General features: G+C 50.6%; 1 protein-coding gene across 2 annotated transcripts in view; it reads right to left on the minus strand.

Moving 5' to 3' along the window:
• The window catches only part of Ehd4 (EH domain containing 4), a 54,062-nt gene extending 37,331 nt beyond the window's left edge, over nt 1-16,731 (minus strand). Inside the window, exons 1-2 of one of the 2 annotated variants that reach the window (XM_070005859.1) lie at nt 16,430-16,731; nt 4,884-5,060 (exon numbers count right to left, since the gene is read on the minus strand). In XM_070005859.1, the coding sequence (XP_069861960.1) occupies nt 4,884-5,060; nt 16,430-16,665 (413 nt within the window). In that variant the 5' untranslated portion in view covers nt 16,666-16,731. The remainder of the gene's footprint in view (nt 1-4,883; nt 5,061-16,429) is intronic. The other variant, XM_070005860.1, reaches the window with a different exon arrangement.
• Nucleotides 16,732-18,159: the final 1,428 nt, after the last annotated feature.

The following is an 18,159-nucleotide window of genomic DNA, read 5'->3' on the forward strand; positions in this document are numbered from 1 at the left end:
ACAATCATCTTTGAAGGCGCTTAGGACCAGGCTGTCGCATGTTCTTCTTGTGTTCCTGGCTCAGCTGGAAAGATGGAGGAAAAGCGAATGGGGTCCTTGGGCAGCGGGAGAAGCCAGCAGCACAAACAGCTGTGGCATCTCCAGGTCGCGCATAATGCCTGGCAGGCTGAGGCTGCGCTCTAACCTACATGGTGGTGGGTGAACACAATTCAATCCATGCAGTTAAAGAGCGTTGGAATGTTAAATAGAGGGGATCGAGCTGGTGCGACAGCTCACCGTGTAATCCCAACCACCGGGGAGGAAGGCAGAGATCAGCTCAGGAGGACTGTGGTCCAAGCAAAAAGTTTACAAGACCCCGATCTGAAAACACAAGCTGGAGTGGTAGCATGCACCTATAATTCCAACTACTCAGGAGGTGAAAGTAAGAGAGATGCTTTTGGTCTGAGGCTGATGGATCCCAGGCAAAAAGTATGAGATCCTATCTGAAAAATAAACTAAGACAAAAAGGCTAGGGGTATAGGTCAAGCGGCAGAGGGCTCGCCTACGCCTACCAGTGTGGAACTTTCACTTCAAATCCCATCACCACCAAAAAACCAGAGAACTCAAGAGAAGTTCCTCATTGTTGCTCTTCTGCTCCCCGTACACCCCAAACCCCTCTGCCCAGTGGCAGGAGAATGGATCTCAGGAGGAGAGCACACAGGGGTCCCCAGCGCTGTCCCTGAGGTCAGCTGTCTAGAACTGGGGGAGGGGCGGAGCTCGCGGCACTGCCAGCCCGCCCTCCACATCTGGCAAAGCTGAGCGCAGTGCACATGCACCAAACTATTTCACACAACCCCTTCCCATGGGGAGGCTGACGTCCTCTAACACCCCAGACTGCACATGGGACCACACTAAACCCCTAGCAAGTGTGAGACAGGGAAGATTCAAACCTCACGCTCTGCGCTCTCGCGGCACACAGAGAAACCGCATTTCAACGGCTCCCAGGCCTCGGGATGCGGTGCGGAGCAAGTGTGGGAGCCTCACAGCAAGAAGTGGGGTGAGCCGGCAACACCCTGCCCTACCAAGACACCAGAAAGGAGAAGAGCCCAGAGATGGCCAGGGTGGGGGGGGCTGGGGTCCTGTGTACAGAACTGGACCTCATTCCATGAAGAAACCACATGGGGCGGGGACAGGCCACTCAAAAGCAAACTGCAAGCTGAGCGCCGGGCGCTCACGCCAGTCAGCCCAGCTATTCAGGAGGCTGAGATCTGAGGATCGAGGCTTGAAGCCAGCCCCAAGCAGGAAAGCCCGTGAGACTCTCATCTCCAATTAAACACCAGAAAACTGGAAGTCGTGCTGTGGCTCAAAATGGTAGAGCGCTCGCCTTGAGCAACAAGAGCTGAGGGACAGCACCCAGGCCTTGAGTTCAAGCCCCACAACTGACCAAAAAAAGCACACCTCAGGGGTGTGGAGTGTCTGTCCTCTCTTGGACAGACCCAGTACACTTGGCACGCCGGGCCCCAGGGCCGGGTGCCGTGGATGCCATCCAGACCTCGCGAGGTGACAGACAGCCTCCTGACAAGCGTGATGGCTTAACCTTGGTGCCTGGCGCTGCGCCAGCACAAGCGGCCGGCGGATCCGCTTCCCAAGGCAGTGACGTCCCGCCAAACCATTTCCACCCTGCGGCGTGTGCTCCACACCCGACCCCCCCCCCCCCCCGCTTCTATTGTTCTGGTGCCTTGTCGTTTTTGGAAATTCATCTTCACAGCTCAGAAATGCACCACTGAGGCCTGTTAGTCCCTTAGGAAGTAGCCATGGAGCTGGGCGCTGGCGGCTCATGCCCAGACCTTGAGTTCAAACCCCACAACTGACAAAAAACAAACTAACAACTAGCTGTGTTGCTGGGTCCCGGTGGCTCACGCCTGTCATCCTCGCTACTCAGGGAGCTGAGGCTCAGAGCCGGGGATGGCGGTTCAAAGCCAGCCCAGACAGCACAGTCTATGAGACTCTTATCTCCAATAAATGATCAAAAAAAGCTGGAAGTGGCGCTGTGGCTCAAGTGGTAGAGCATTACCCTTGAGCAACAGAAGCTCCAGGACATCATCCAGGCCATGAGTTCAAGCCTCAAGACCAGCATAAAAACAAAAACAAACCAAGCAGCCATGGAGCCTGGACCCAGGCTCCCCTAATTATCTTGGTGCTGTCACTCTCTGGGTCTCACCTGGCAATTTGGGGTTTGATCTGCTGGTACCAGGCTTGAACTCAGGACCTCACCCCTTGAGCCACACCCGAGGCCTTTTGCTTTTTGGCTTTAGCTTGTTTTTCGGGGAGGATCTCAAACTTTTAGCCCCTCAGCCTCAGCCGGCAATCTTCCCTCTGCCTCCCGCATGCCGGGCTCACAGGCATGTGCTCCCTCCTGACCTCTAGGACAAATGCTCTTAGTAGAAAATGCCCAGTCAACACTTAGCAAGACCAGGTCACCATGACACGGGGAAAGCGCGAAAGCGCTCCACAGAAGGGAACTGGCTTTCTTCTTTCTTTTTGTGCTGGTATCGGGGCTTGAACTTGGGGCCTGGTTGTTGTCCCTGAGCACTTCCACCTTGTTCCCAGAAGAGCACGCCAGGTAAAAAGAGGTTCTGACCTTTGTAGCCCTGCTGGTGCTCCCCCAGGGCTCCTACAACCACCTCCATACAGTGCCACTTTCCCGGCAGCAGCCCTGCCCCACAGCGGATTTGCACGGGACGCCTCACATGCGCATGGCCAGCAGGGCAGGGGTCAGGGAGCGTTGGCTAGGCAGACTCCTAGTCCTGGGCCAGCCTCCTTCCGAGGGACTCTTCTGGTGTTCTCATCTGTGCCTCAGCCACTGTATCGTGAACTGAACTTGGGGTGCAGTCAGCGACCTCGCCTTCACCTTTGCTGAGGGGCTGTCCTAAGAGCACAGTCTTAAAATCCAGTGGGCGCAAGCAGGCGAGGACTCGGTCCAAATACCATACTCGCAGCTCAGCCATGTGGTCCCTCGCGGGACGCAGCGGCTGCTGAACAGGGCTCCAACGCCCGCGCTGCCTCTTAGGCCAGGCAGCCCAGGGGAAGTATAGCAACCTCTCTGTGCACTAACGCCTCCTCTCTACCTTGGGTAAACGTGCCGATGATGCAAAGCCGGCTGCCCAAGCTTTCTGTATCTAATGCACAAGTGAAGTCTGGGACAGGTTCTGACACAGGGGAAATGGCGGGCCACTCTCTGCTATGATTTTCTAAATGTTGCTATGGACTCAATAATTCATGCGCAGCACATGGATTACTGTTCACAGGGAGTTTTAGGTTTTGAGGTCATGAAGTTTGCCACTCAGAGGCCTTCCTGAAGCCTTGCTTTCTACACTTAACTGCTATGAATTTGATATTTAAAAAAGAAATACAACCAATGTTATTATGTATTTTACATCAGCAGCGGTGCTGAGGCTTGAACTCAAGGCGTGAGAGAGCTCTTGCTTGGCTCTTTCCTTCAAGGCTGGCATTCTACCATTTGTGCCACAGCTCCAGATCCAACTTTTTACTGGTTAGCTGAAGAGAAGGGTCTCATGGATTGTTCTGCCGGGGGCTGCCTTTGAACTCCCATCCTCAGATCTCAGCCTCCTGAGTAGTAGGTAGGATTACAGGCGTGAGCCGTTAGCGCTGGACTAACAAACTGTTCTCATGATGACAGTGGAACAAGCCAATACCCATTCTTCCCGCTTTCCCTTGTGAATTAAGGCTTCACGAAATGAGTACTGGAGAAAAGTGGCAGTCTTTTTTTTTTTCTCCTGTCAGCCTTTGTCACCTGACAAAGACTACCAGTGTTGCTAATGAAATCTTAGGAGGATTCTAGAACAGCCTTCGGGGCAGGACACACACACACACACACACACACACACACACACACACACACACACACACACACACACACACACACACACACACACACACACACACACACACACACACACACACACACACACACACACACACACACACACACACACACACACACACCGGCCTTTTGCTTTCCAAAGCTTCTAGAACCTTCTAGGCTGGCTGCCTTGCCTGGGGGCCAGGGCTCCCCGGGAGGCTTGTATCGGGGAGATTCTCCCCTCACTTTCTCTCAGCCTTGGATTGCTAGGTTCTCTCACAGCTCTGGATTTCAGGGGCGAGGGGCTCTACGTGTGTCCTGCCTGTCACTGTTAATGGCAAGCCGGACCCCTCTGTGACCCCCTCTGCTCATCTCCCACTCAGCTGGGCCCCTCCAGAGTGTGGCTTTGCATAGGCAGCACAGGTACTGCTGTCCCCCACAATGACGCCCCCAGTGTGTGGGGGCGGGGGAGGGGCATTGCACAATGAGGAACCTGAGCCTCTGGACTGGCAGCAGACCGCAGGATCATCCATTCCTATTTTTGGAAACATCTAGAAAGAAGAAGTGTAGCTCAACTCTCCTGCTGCGCCTCAGTGCCAATTTGACTTCCTTTCCCTGGGCTCCGGCTGCTCCCCCAGCTCTGCACCCCTCCACCGGGGCTACACCCCCAATCTCCGAAGCAAGACTCACAATAGGGGGAAGTGGCGGGTGGAGGGGAGGGATAGGGAAGGGTTCAAAGAGCAAGCTTGGATGTGGTAACAATGTTCGTTCTTCGGGTCCAGGAACAGGCTTTTCTGGCTGCGACTCTAGAAGCACAGGAAACAAAAGCAAAACTTGGCAAGCGGGATGATGTCATGTGGAAAACTTCCACGCCGTGAGGGCATCGATCGGTAAGGGTGACCGACTATTTAAATGTGATCAGCAGGTCCTCTGATTTCTCCCTTCTACAACAGACCACTGTTTAGATTTTTATAAATACCAAGCGCAGGTTTACCCACAGTGAGCGACGGCCGGTCCTTACCGATTCAGGAATGCGTTTCCAAAGCGACTCAGCTTCCGAAATGGCTTTTTAGGGTCCACGACAAGAGCATTCCCGGGGGTGCTGCCCTCGGTCTCCCCGTACATGACGGCGATGAAGGAGTCGGTGGTGGGCTCAGGGCCAATCCTCATGCCTGGGAAGTCTTGCTCCAGTAAGTACCTGGTAGGAGGGAGAGAAGAAAGGGCACTGAGCCTCCTGTCACCAGCAAGAGGCCAGCAAGCGGCCGCCAGGATGCGCTTTCCATCTCTTCCCTTAAAAAACCTAGAATTGAGCCGGGCGCTGGTGGCTCACGCCTCTAATCCTAGCTACTCAGGAGACTGAGATCTGAGGATCATGGTTCAAAGCCAGCCTGGGCAGGAAAGACAGGAGACTCTTATCTCCAATAACCCACCAGAAAACCAGAAGTGGTGCTGTGGCTCAAGTGGTAGAGCGCTAGCCTTGAGCTGAAGAGCTCAGGGATGGCAATCAGGTCCAGAGTTCAAGCCCCATGACCGACAAGAAACCCAAAACAACAACAACAAAACCCTTAGAATTGCATACAGAACCGCCAAGAAAAAGGGCAAGCCAGCAGCCTGAGTGTTTGCTGATAGAGGACATTCAGAGCTTAAACTCTAGACCTGTTTTTCTTCCAGGGCAAGGAGCCTGGTGAAGGGGGAGTCAGACCTCTGGCAGACTTACTGGGCTTTCTAGAAGGTACCCTGCTCAGCACAGCAATTCTCATTTGCAGTCCCACTGACACATGGAAAGAAGCCAGCCTTCTACCCCGAGCACCCTGAGCACCCCGATGCCCATTCAAGGCCTCCTCCCTTAAGGGAACTCATTTATCTGTGTGTGGCCCTGTAAGGCCCCAGAGGTGCCGGGACAGAGCCCTATCCTGGCCCTGCCTGTGGTGCTCCTTCAGCCAGGGAAGGGGTCGGGGGCGGGGGGGGGGGGATTCTTCTCCCACAGCCAAATTTATTTCTTTGTTTTTAAAAGCCCTGGCTGGCTTTCCCTCTTTTCAGGGGAAAGGTTTGAAACCAAATGTCAAACATTTTGGTGTCATTCTGAGAAGTGATGTCACTCTAGGTTTTCTTTTTTCTTTTTTTTGGTTTTGTGTTTGTTTTGGTGGTAGTGGGATTCGAACTCAGGGCTTGGCCCTTATTAGGCTGGTGCTCTATCACTTGAGCCACATTCCCAGACTGAAACCTAGGCTTTCTGTGGAAAATGGAAAATGAGAGTGGTTTTAGCGGGCTAGAGTCTAAATCTTTCATCAATGCCATCGCCAACACTAAATTTACCCAATGTTTCTACGTTCCTGTGATGCTGTGGAGACGTAGAATAGAGCTACTACTTAAAGATGTTCCCTAAATAAAGTCTATTCATGAAAAAACGTCTGGTACCATCATCTGGCATTTTCCGAGAAGGCACAAAGCCTCCTATATGCACTGTTGTTTCATTTGGTTCCCACAACATTACAGGTGGGAAAATGGGAATCAGAGAGTCTGAGTAACCTGCCCAAGGTCACACAGTAAGTAACCCTTGATAGGTACTTTCCCACTAGTCTCGCCGGAAGGGCCAATACAGGTTAATCCAGCTGACCACACGCAGGTGGAGGCTGAGCTACCCCGACAGTTGGAGGTTGAGTTCCAGGTCAGGTGGCTTGTTAGGGTGTGGCCCCATCCCAGCGCCCCCCCCAACCAGGCCTGGGGGGGGGAGGGGAAGCCCAGGCTCCAGCCCGGGGAGGGGGGAGGGGAGATGAGCCGAGGGTGGGGGTGAGGGGTGCAGGATGTTACAGCTAGGGACAACTGGGTTGCAATCTGTATGTTGTCCTTGACAGATACCACCTCGCTCCCTTTCCCGCACCTCCCTCCCTGCTGGAGGCTGCTGGCTGCTCCAAGCGTGCCCAGCCAAGCCATCGCATAAAAGGAACAGATGTTTGGATTCTGAGCAGCTGGGTAGAAGCGGAGGGGGCAGACACGAGACCCCAGCACAGGGACACAGGAGTGTTTCCAGGAGTGTTTTCACGAGCCCTCAGAGTCATTTGTGCCAACATACACATGCGGGGTATTCTCTAAGTGAGCGCACTAGACACTCCATGGCATCTCAACATATCTGGTGCACTTTTCCCACCATTCCTTTAAAGCAACACCTATGGCCGGCCGCCAGTAGCTCAAGCCTGTCATCCTAGCTACTCAGGAGGCTGAGATTTGATGATCACGGTTCAAAGCCAGCCCGGACAGGAAAGTCCCTGAGACTCTCATCTCCAATCAACCACCAGAAAACCGGAAGTGGCGCTGTGGTTCAAGTAGTAGAGCACTGGCCTTGAGCTGAAGAGCTGAGGGACAGCGCCCAGGCCAGAGTTCAAGCCCCACGACCAACAACCCACAACAATAACAACCAAAACAAAAAAAGAAACACCTATGTGCTTACGTTGGCATCTGTGCAGACTCTGGGGTTCATTACTCGGCCACACTCCAAACACTTGGTAAAAAGAGGATTAGTTCAATCCTGTCACCTCCTTCCTTTGAGTATTGCTAAGGTTTGTTTGTTTGCTTGTTTATTTGCCATGTGTGGGGATTGAACCTGGCTGCACGAATGGGAGGCAAACATTCAACATGGAGCTTAGTACGATCATAATCTATACTAATGAAGAACCATAACAGGAAGTTCAACTGAGAGCACTTCGTGCTTTCACACGATCTTGGGATTTACCTTTGCTGGCCTGGACTATGATTCTCCTATTTACATTTCCCATATAGCTGGGATGACAGATTTGTGCCACCACACCCAGTTTTTATTGGTTGAGATGAAGCTTTTTAAACTGTTTTGCCAGTGCTGGCCTCAAACCACCCTCCTCATGATCTCAGCCTCCTGGGAGTCTGGGATTATAGACATGAGCCATCTTGCATGACAGCTATATATTATTCTAAACTGAATGTGCATCAATTTAGTTGGAACTTTTTAACTACCAGGCATTTAAATAACCTCCATTTCTGGGGGCTAGGAGTGTCAATCAGTGGCATAGCACATACTTAGCATGTATAAGGCTCTAGGGTCAATCTCTAGCACCAACAGAAACAAAAAAGTGGCTTCCTTTTCTTGCTATTACAAAATACTGCTGAGAAAAACATCTTTAAATATCTCATCTACCTCAGAAATTCAATCTGCTTCGAATTACTGAAAAAAAAAAACAATTTAGTTCTTCATTCCTATTTCATATATTTTTCTTTCTTTCTTTTTTTTTCAACTTCTATTTAACCACTCAGCCTTCTTGGATATGAAACCTTAGTTCCATTGTCTTCAGTTAAATCATTGACTGTGATCACTGGGACTGCTTGTTTACTGATGATATCTTCGAAACTGCTGTGGCTACTCAGCCAATGGACATCAGCCTGTTGAACCCAAACCCTGAAATGTTTTACCTTTGACCAGTTTTCAAACTCCCTGGTGCTGGGCTGGGCTTGGAACCTGTGTGCCTCCATCCTTGCTGATAAAGGTGGAGAGAGGAGAGAGGGACAGGAAGATTCCCAGAAACAAAGCAACCTCTCCCGGTCACAGCCCTGTTTATGTTCCAATCTTTCATCCACTCATGATTGAGAGTTGATGGGCTGGTTGCTTGTTTTAATGCTGGCACCCAGGGCCTCGACCTCTCTCAGCCTCTTCACTCATGGCTAGTGCTCTAGCACTCGAGCCACACAGCCAGCCCAGCTTGATAGCTGACTAATTCAAGATAGAGTGCTGGCTTTGAGCTAAAGACCTGAGGGACATGGGCTGGGAAGGTGGCTCAGTGGTAGAGCGCTTGCCTTGCATGCATGAGGCCCTGGGTTCGATTCCTCAGCACCACAGAAGCAGAAAAAAAAAGCCAGAAGTGGTGCTGTGGCTCAAGTGGTAGAGTGCTAGCCTTGAGCTGAAGAGCTGAGGGACAGCGCCCAGGCCCAGAGTTCAGGCCCCACGACAGGACCCAAAAAAAAAAAGAGCTGAGGGACAGTACACAGGCCCAGAATTCAAGCCCTACGACCCACCCCACCCCCCAAAAAAAGAAGAAAAAAGACATCATAACTTCAAATCAAATGGCCAGATAAAAACAAAAATGCAAGAACTCAGTAGCTACCCTTACAATCCTAGCAACGCCAGCCAAAAACATGACACGACAAACATTCTTAAAGAGTAGAAGAGGAAAGAGTAAAGGCCTTAATTAAGGTCATTAGAAGCCTCATAGGCTCTGTAGGAGGAAAGCACATGCTCGTATACCACTCTCTCTCTCTCTCTCTCTGAGATACAGAAGATATCTCAAAGCCTGCTGGCCTCCTGCTTGGAAAGAGCAGACATGTAATTTAGAGATACAATTCAGCCCTGTACAAATGGATCTCAATGGGGCATTTTTGGAAGCACCTAACAGTGTAATTTTAAGGTTCTTCTCAATAACAGAAAATGGTGATTTGGAAAATAAAGTATAAGGAGCTCAGAGGGACTGGAGCTACCATTTGTCAAAAAGTAGCTCAGGCCCGTAATCCTCGCTATGCGGGAGGCTGAGAGCTGGAGGATGCTGGTTTGAAGCCAGCCCTAGCACATTCACAAATATACATAAGCCTGATTTTTTTTTCAACTGAGGTTTTCAGAACTCAGGGTCTGGCACTCACTAGGCAGGTGCTCTACCATTTGAGCAGCCCTCCCAGCCATTTTTGCTTTCGTTCTTTTCCAGGTAGAGTCTTGTACTCTTACATGAGGCCTGGACCACCAGCTATGCGTGTGGACTGGCTGGCATGACATGGATATATCACCACACCTGGCTTGTTGGTTGAGATGGGTCTAACTGTGAACTTTCCTATCTCTTCCTCCTGCCTTCTTCTCGAAATTCCTGCTTCAAACCAGTCTCCTCTTGGCTGACAAACACCAGCTGTTCTCTCCCCCCCTGCCATCCACTGTGAACTCTGCTGAGGTCATGATCATCTTTCATCAAAGCCGCAGGGCGCCTCCCTCCAGGGACAGAGGACTTTCTCCATCTGACGCCTCACCTCCGGCTCACTCCCAAACCCACTGCCATCCGCTGCCACCTCCACCATGTCCCTCACACCCTGCTCTCGCCAAGCTCACCCTGGCTTCTTTTCCCAGAAGCACCTGATGCTGCTGACCCCCCCTCCCCTTTATCTGCCTTGTTCTTGTGGGGTCACCTACATCCAAAAAAGAAAAAAAATGTGCCAGGCACATGCGGGGTGTGCACTGAGTGAGCACGCTAAACATACTACGGCACCTCAATGTATCTGGTGCACTTTTCCCGCCATTCCTTTCAAGAAACACCTATGGCCGGGCGCCGGTGGCTCACGCCTGTCATCCTAGCTACTCAGGAGGCTGAGATCTGAGGATTGTGGTTCAAAGCCAGCCCAGGCAGAAAAAAAAATAAAAAATAAAAAATAACTACGTCTTGAGCAAAAAACCGATCAGGGACAGTGCTCAAGCCCCATGACCCGCCGGGGAGGGAGGGGTGCGGGGAGGAGGGGGGAGGGGGAGGTACCAGACTGCCTCCTGTGAGTCCCTCCACTCTTTCATGGCAGCTTTAAGGGAATGAAGTAGGCTTTTGTTCCTATTTGGAACCCGCCCCCCTTCCCTTTTTGGAAAATGAAGACATTTGCCTGCTTCCAATTTTCCGATCCTTTCCCACACTTCGTAATGTCTTCAAATTCACCAAGCAGTTCTTTGGGCACGGCTGCAAGTTTGCGTTCTTTCTAGACAAGGTGCCCACATCCTCCTGAGCCTCGGCAGCGGCAGGCGCTTTGGATCCCTTCTTGAGCACCGCCGGCTCCTTCTAGCAGAAAGGAACATTAACATGAAATGCAGGAGGCAGGAGTCCCAAGCAGCGGCCTCTCGCTCTTGTCTTGTCCAAACCATACCTGGAGGGGCTTCTCCTGGTCCCGGGTCCTTCTATCCTCCCAGCCCACCCCTGGGCTGGCTGTTTCTTGCAGGTGGGGCCCGTCCTCTTTGCCCCATTAAATGCTATTTAAAGTCTTAAGGCACAATCACCTTCATTATAAGATCATGTTCACTGTGCCCTTTCTAACCTGAGTGCTAAGAATAATGGAACACGAAGCCAGACACCACAGTGGCTCAAGCCTGTAATCCTAGCTACTCAGAAGGCTGAGATCTGAGGAGCCCAGTTTGAAACCCAGCCCAAGCAGGAAAGTCGGTGAGATTCTTATCTCCAGTTAAACAGCAAAAAGCTAAAGTGGCGCTGTGGCTCAATTGGTAGAGTGCTAGCCTTGAGCACAAAAGCTTAGGGACAGAGCCCAGCCCTGAGCTCAAGCCCCAGGGCAAGCACACATACACACAAAAGATGGACATGTTTATACAAGGGCAAATCCACACAGGAGAAAGCCACAGGACTGCCGGGTGGCTGCCCGCAGCCTGCGGCTGCCTTTTACTTCCTCTTCCCTGTGTTCCTTCAGCTTATTTTCACTTTGTCTTCTTTCTCGCATTCATTTTTTATTTTAAATTATTGCACACACATGCACCAACTACTCAACCAGCACTAATTGCAGAATAACAGGAATTAAGTAAATTATAGGTTTGTGTAGTGATGGAAGACTGGTTATTTTTGTTTGTTGGTCTTTTCCTTTTCTTTTCTTTTTTCCAGTACTGGTGACCAAGCTTAGAGCCCTGCCCATGCTGGGCAAGTGCTCTACTGCTCAACTGTACCCCAAGTTTCTACTGATCTATGAATCATAAGCCACAAAACTTTTTTTTTTTTTTTGCCAGTCTGGGCCTGGGCGCTGTCCCTGAGCCTCTCTGTGCTCAAGGCTAGCGCTCTACCACTTGAGCCACAGCACCACTTCCAGCTTTTTCTGATTAGTTTTTGGAGATAAGTCTCACAGACTTTCCTGTCCGGGCTGGCTTCAAACCATAACCCTCAGATCTCAGTCTCCTGAGTAGCGAGGATTATAGGCATGAGCCAGTGGTGTCCAGCTTAAAACTAACTCTTTTAAGGAGTGCTTTCTGTAAAACATTCTAGGTTCTATCCAATCTAGAACATTTCACCAGTCTATAAAGCAATCCCATCCCCATTAACACCCTAATCTTTTAGCATGTGAATATCCAGTAATCTGAGCATTATCTGTCGAAAAAACAATTTTTGTGAATGGTCTGGACACCCTTCTCCAGACTCCACACACCATGATTGGGGGAACGTGCCTCAATGGTAGAGCTCCTGCCCAGCAAGCATGAGGCCCCAAGTTCAAATCCCAAGACTGCCAAAAAGAAAAATAATTCACCCATGAACGTGTGGTTTTTATTTTTGGCTCTCAGCTATACACCACTGATCTGTCTGTCCTTCTGTGAGTTAGTTTCCTGCAGCTGTGCAAATAAGTCTTGAATGAAGAAGTACTGTTCCAAGGTTTGCTCTTCTTTTTCAGGACTGTTTGGGCTATCCTGGGTGCAGAAGAATTAGTTACTACCAGCAAGACAAAGTAAACTAGGGTTTGATAGAAATTGTATTGGCTTTGGAAAGCAATCAGGAGGGTTTGCCAGCTTCAGGTATCTTCCAGTCTACACACATGGGATGTTTTTCCATTTGTTTACACCTTCTTTCTTTTCCTTCAATAATACTTCATATATATATATATATATATATATATATATATATATATATATATATAGTTTTTTTAATTTTTTTTTTTGGTCATGGGGCTTGAACTCTGGGCCTGGGCACTGTCCCTCCGCTCTTCAGCTCAAGACTAGTACTTTACCACTTGAGCCACAGCGCCACTTCCGGTTTTCTGGTGATTTATTGGAGATAAGAGTCTCACACTTTCTGCCTGGGCTGGCTTTGACCATGATCCTCAGATCTCAGCCTCCTGAGTAGCTAGGATTACAGGTGTGAGCCACCGGCACCGGGCTGGCTTCATAATTTTTAACATAGAAATCTTATGTTTCTTTTGCTAGGCTTTTCTTCCTCTAGATATCCTGTTTTAAGTGGAATTATTTTCTCTTCTTTCCTTCCTTCTTTCTTTCTGTGTGTGTGTGTGTGTGTGTGTGTGTGTGTGTGTGTGTGTGTGTTACTGGTGTTTGAACTCAGGATCTCATGCTTGCGAAGCAGATGCTCTACAGTTTAAGCCATGTCACCAGCTTTTTTTTTTTGTTCTGGTTATTTTTACCAAGCAGGGGTATTCGCCATTATACAAGCACAAGCACAGTTCTGGTTTGAGATAGGCGCTGGCTTTTTGCCCAGACTAGCCTTACACTTCCCACTATAGCTGTATTATAGGCATATACCACCATACCTAGCTTTTGTTGTTATGGCTGAAATGAGGGTCGTATGATTCCCAGTACCCCCAGCCCCTGGGCTGGCCTGGAACCATGACCGCTCCCTTCTCCCTGAGCTCAGTCTCTTGCATAACTGGGATGAAAGTGTGCAACATCTCAGGTCGCTTCTCTAAAAGTATTGTGTGTAATGCAAATGCTTCTTTGGAGTTGTTCACAAATTTGCTTTCTTTACTTAATAGTGTTTTTGAGACTTATGCATGTTAAGATCAAAAAAAAAAAAAGAAAAAGAAAAAGAAAGTGTGCAACATACTTATTGGTTAAGAAGGAGTATCCCAAACTTTTTGCCAGCTGGCCTCAAACCAGGGATCTTTCCAATCTCTGCCTCCAAAGTAGCCTGGATTACAGGTATGAGCCTCAGTATCTGGCATAAATGGAATTATTTTCTTAATGTCACAAGAATATTCATTGCTACTGTATAGAAATACAATTGATTGGGGCTGGGAAGGTGGCTCAGTGGGAGAGCGCTTGCCTTGCATGCCTGAGGCCCTGGGTTCGATTCCTCAGCACCACATAAGCAGAAAGAAAAAAGCTGGAAGTGGTGCTGTGGCTCAAGTGGTAGAGCGCTAGCCTTGAGCTGAAGAGCTGAGGGACAGTGCCCAGGCCCAGAGTTCAGGCCCCACGACCAGACCCCCCACCCCCCCCCAAAAAAAAAAAAAACAAAGCCTCCATACTTTGAGTGACTTCAGTCTTTCTCTTCATTAGGATAAACTTTCCAGAGGGAAAGTGACAGGAGAGGAGGAAGGGAGAAAGTAGAAGTTGCTGAGTGAGATTTGCATTCGTTTCAGACGGGTCTCACATTATCTCGGTGAAAATATCTTTCTTCAAAGCACCTGGACCTAGGGATTTCCCTAGCAGAGTCTCTCACATCTCACATCTGTTCTGAGCAACAGTTCTGGACACAAGCTTGCTAAGACCAGTATCAGTTGGCTGCGACAGAGTCAAAAATGTCACTGTCAACTTCCCTAGTGCCCATTTCATCTCCTTTTCTTCCTTGCCAGTCAGAGGTGGCCCAGTCAACACTTCTGTATCCTGTCTTCTGAGAAATAAAACAAGACAACAGGGCGATCAGCTCCTTTGCATTTACTCCAGAGACTTTGACAGATATCTCCATCTCCTCCAGCCTTCTTGTGTTAGGATCTGCACGAGAGTCTCCCAACCAGCTCATGATCCATCCTCTTCCTGACCCTCCTGGCTCCTCAGGATCAGCCATGCAGAGGCACGCAGGTCCTAGATACCCCAGGCTGTCCACGCAGCGCTCCTAGGAGAACTCATCAGGACAAGGGCATACTTAACTGACTCACCCCTGGCTCCTTAATAGGGCACCTCACTCTTCCCAGCCTAAGGACAAATGGCAGGAAGAGTAAGGCTTCATTACTAAAGGCTTTGCCGAGTCACTTTAACATGGGGAGGGGGTCATCCCCTCTGAGTCAGTGTAGGCCTTGGTTATCAATGAGCTTTTGAGATGTGCCAGAAGCCGGATAGCTGAGAATCTATGACTGGGTCTCCACAGGTGCCTCACCAATGTGAGCTCCATGGCTAGAAACAAACAAACAAACAAACAAACCCAGGCCACTAACTGGGATCTAACTAAAGCAAGGTTCAGGAAGACCAGTACCCTGGGCCAGTCCTTCTGTTCACCATTCCAAGTCTCTAGGACAGCTGTACTTTCATTCGGGGCTTTCCTCTCAGGACCCAATCATTCCTCCTAATCCATCCTGAAATCAAATCCAGGGACAAGAGTGACCTCTCACCAAGCTTCCTACCCGCCCTGTGCCCCTTTTCCAATGACACAGCTACTTAGCCCAGGGAAGGCTTTGAACACCAATGGCTCCCTGTTGGTGACCCCCTCCTCACTGTAGGACTGTAGCTCCTGAAGAGAAGAGGTCAGGTGGGATAAAAATCACCAGGAGTCAAATCTCAGGACCTTTCTTAAAACTTTGCCACAAATTTTCTTCCAAAGGAATAATAGACTGATACGGACCAAAGCTCTCAGACACCTAGCATTCATTTTTGATCATCTAGGATAAGATTCAATACTCTTTTCAGACTCATAATAAGCTACTTATAGATAAATTGTAAGATTATTTTCTTTCATCTTCCCTCAATTCAATTTACTGTCCACACATACATTTCAATATACCATTTATTTGCTTTATTGTGAATTTATTCACAGCCTATCCCCAGGCCTGCATTGAACATATTTCCTGGAGTGACAACTACTCTATTTGTAGGAACTATTTAGGTCATTGGAGTGGAGGAGGAAAAAAAAAGAGGTCGCTACTTCATAGAAATGGCAGGAGGCCAGATATAAATGCAGTTAACACCTGTTGAATCTGAAACGCAGAAGATAGTGTTACCATTTCCCCCGAACCCTTCACTCTGTTTCAACTGATAGCAGGTTTAACCCAGAAAAACAAAAGTCTCCTTAACCAAAGAAAGAAAGCTTTTTAAGAGGCTGCTGCTTTCTTTTTCTCTAGTTTTCGGGGGTGGGGAAGGAACGATCACAGCTTATTTGAAAAGCGATGCATTTCGGTGTCAAAGATCTGTCATCAAATACCACTGCTGAGGACGCCCAATGCTTGGAAGCGCGGGGAGGTGAGCCCGGCGATGGCTTCCGGAGACCCAGGGAACAGCACAAATATTTTGGGCCGGTCGTCAAGGGTGAGCCCGGAGGGAATGACCCACCGAAGAAACGCAAGCTGACCAATAGAAACCGGACCCTTCCCCGAGCCGCTCCGCCGGGGGGAGGGCGCACACAGCTCACTTCCTGAGGCTGGCGCGCAGGGGCCTCGCAATACCTGTGAGTGCATTCATTCATTCATTCATTCATTCATTCATTGCTTCAGCCCAGGAGCCGGGCACTGGGTTAGGGGCCTCTTTTCTCCCTCCAGGACTCCATAACCCTTCCCAATCGGCCCACCTCCTGCCCCACTGCCCCCTCCAGACAACTGATTCCAGCCTCGCGGTCCGCGGCTCCCGCCTCCCCTGGGTCCCCAGGCCAAGGTGACAGGATGGCGCCGGCCCGGAGGGCGCCTCCAGCCACAGCCAGAAAGGGGGTGCGGAGCGCGCCGGGGACGGATCTGGGGGACGAGTTCAGCAGGGGCTGTGGAAGCAGCTGCGAGAAGGTTCTGTGAGGAGGCCGGTGACCCCCGACCCCCCCCCACACGTGACGCGTGCACACCTGAGGAGGACGCGCCCCAGGTGGCGGGGCTCGCGCCGGGCCGCGGCGGCTTTACCTGATGAAGGTGGTCTTGCCGGTGCTGTACTGGCCGACCAGCAGGATCATGGGCTTGTTCTCGAAGTCGGCGTCCTCCAGCGCGGGCGAGTGGAACTCGTGGAAGCGGTACGCCTCCTCCAGAGGCAGCACCTTGCGCAGGTAGAGCGAGCGCAGGCCGCCCGTCACCGTCTGCACGGCGTCCGCGCCGCCCGCGCGCTCGCGCCCGCCCGCCTGCCGCCCCATCCAGCTGAACATCCCTCCGCCGCCGCCGTCCCCCGCTGCGCTGCGCTCCGCTCCGCTCCGCGACCCCCGCCGCTTCCCGGCTGGACCCTCGCCTGCGCGCGCGCGAGCTCTCTAAGCCGCGGCAGCCGCCGCACTCGCCGCCGCCCGAGCCTCGCCCCGCCTCGTGCCGCCGCAGCCAATCACCCGCCGCGACGTCATGGGCGTAGTTTATTATTCAAAAGAGTTCTTACAGGACCTTCCTCATTGGGCCTCTGCCAAAGAGAGGTAGAGGCGTCAGCCAATAGAGAGGAGTTGCTGATGACGTAGATGGTTTAGAAGGCTGGGCGGGTGGGGGGGGAAGGGTGTGGCCGCGTCCGGATAGCTCTTGGACGCGTCATCCCGCGGAATCCTCCTCCCTCCATCTGGTCGCCAGGGCCTCACCTCTGACCAGGTGGCATCAGCTTCCGGGCAAATCTTAGCTCTCAATGGAGGACCTTCCTCGGGAACCTGTCCGGTCTCCTGGAACGTTTGCTCATTCCAAGTTTTCTGCACATCGATACTGGGGTACAGATTCAGAAAGTTGACCAGCAGTTTCCTTCTTCCTCCAGCAGGTTATTTATGATCCCGCATTTCGCTAGGATTTACAAAAGCACATGCACACGCCACTACTATGGAAAAGTGTGTGAGTCCTTTGAAAATTAGAAGGGGGGGAGGGAGGGAGAGAAGGAGCAATTTCACTTCTGGATATATAGTCAAAAGAGTGGGTGGAAGATAGTGTCTTGGAGAGATATGTACAGAACCATAGGTCCAGAGCTATTTACAAGAGCCAAGAGGTAGAAGTAACTCAAGTGGCCATCAGTAGGTGAGTGGATAAACAAATATGATTATGATTTCAAGACCAAATTCCTTGAAAAGAAATCCACCCTGAGTGAATCTACCCTCATTTGTTTTTTCCTGGTGCTGGTTATTAGGGCTTGAACTCAAGCCTGCATGTTGCCCCTGAGGTTTTTGCCCAAGGCTAGCGCTGTACCACTTGGGCCACAGCTCCACTTCCGGCTTTGGGGTGGTTAATTGGAAATGAGTCTCAGCCAGGAGCCTTTGGCTCATGTCTATAATCCTAGCTACTCAGGAGGCTGAGATCTGAGGCTCTGTATGAACACAGGAGACACCCACATGGGATGCAAGGCTACCATGTGGCAATTATTTGCAAGCTGAGGTAGTTAACAAGTCCAGTGAAGGGGAGGATCTTGGGAATGATCAAGTACCTTAATTAAGGCCTGTGAAGGGCTAGTAGCATTTGTCTCCAGGCATCTGAAAATTAGCAGACATTGGTGGCCTATGGGAGAAGTGTTTTGCTGGGGAGGGAGAGCCCACACACATGATCTGATATGCGACAGGTGTTTGGTTGCTCTCTTGTTAATTAGGCTTATAGGCAGAGGACTAAGCTGAGCTGAAGCCTCTGTAACCTCTGCACTACTGCATGTAATCATGGCTGTCAGAGCAAGGACCCTGTTGTTTTGGTAGCTA

Source organism: Dipodomys merriami, unplaced genomic scaffold (genome assembly GCF_024711535.1).
Source record: "Dipodomys merriami isolate MVZ:Mamm:240054 unplaced genomic scaffold, mDipMer1.0.p SCAF_69, whole genome shotgun sequence".
In the NCBI taxonomy this organism is placed as follows: domain Eukaryota; kingdom Metazoa; phylum Chordata; class Mammalia; order Rodentia; family Heteromyidae; genus Dipodomys; species Dipodomys merriami.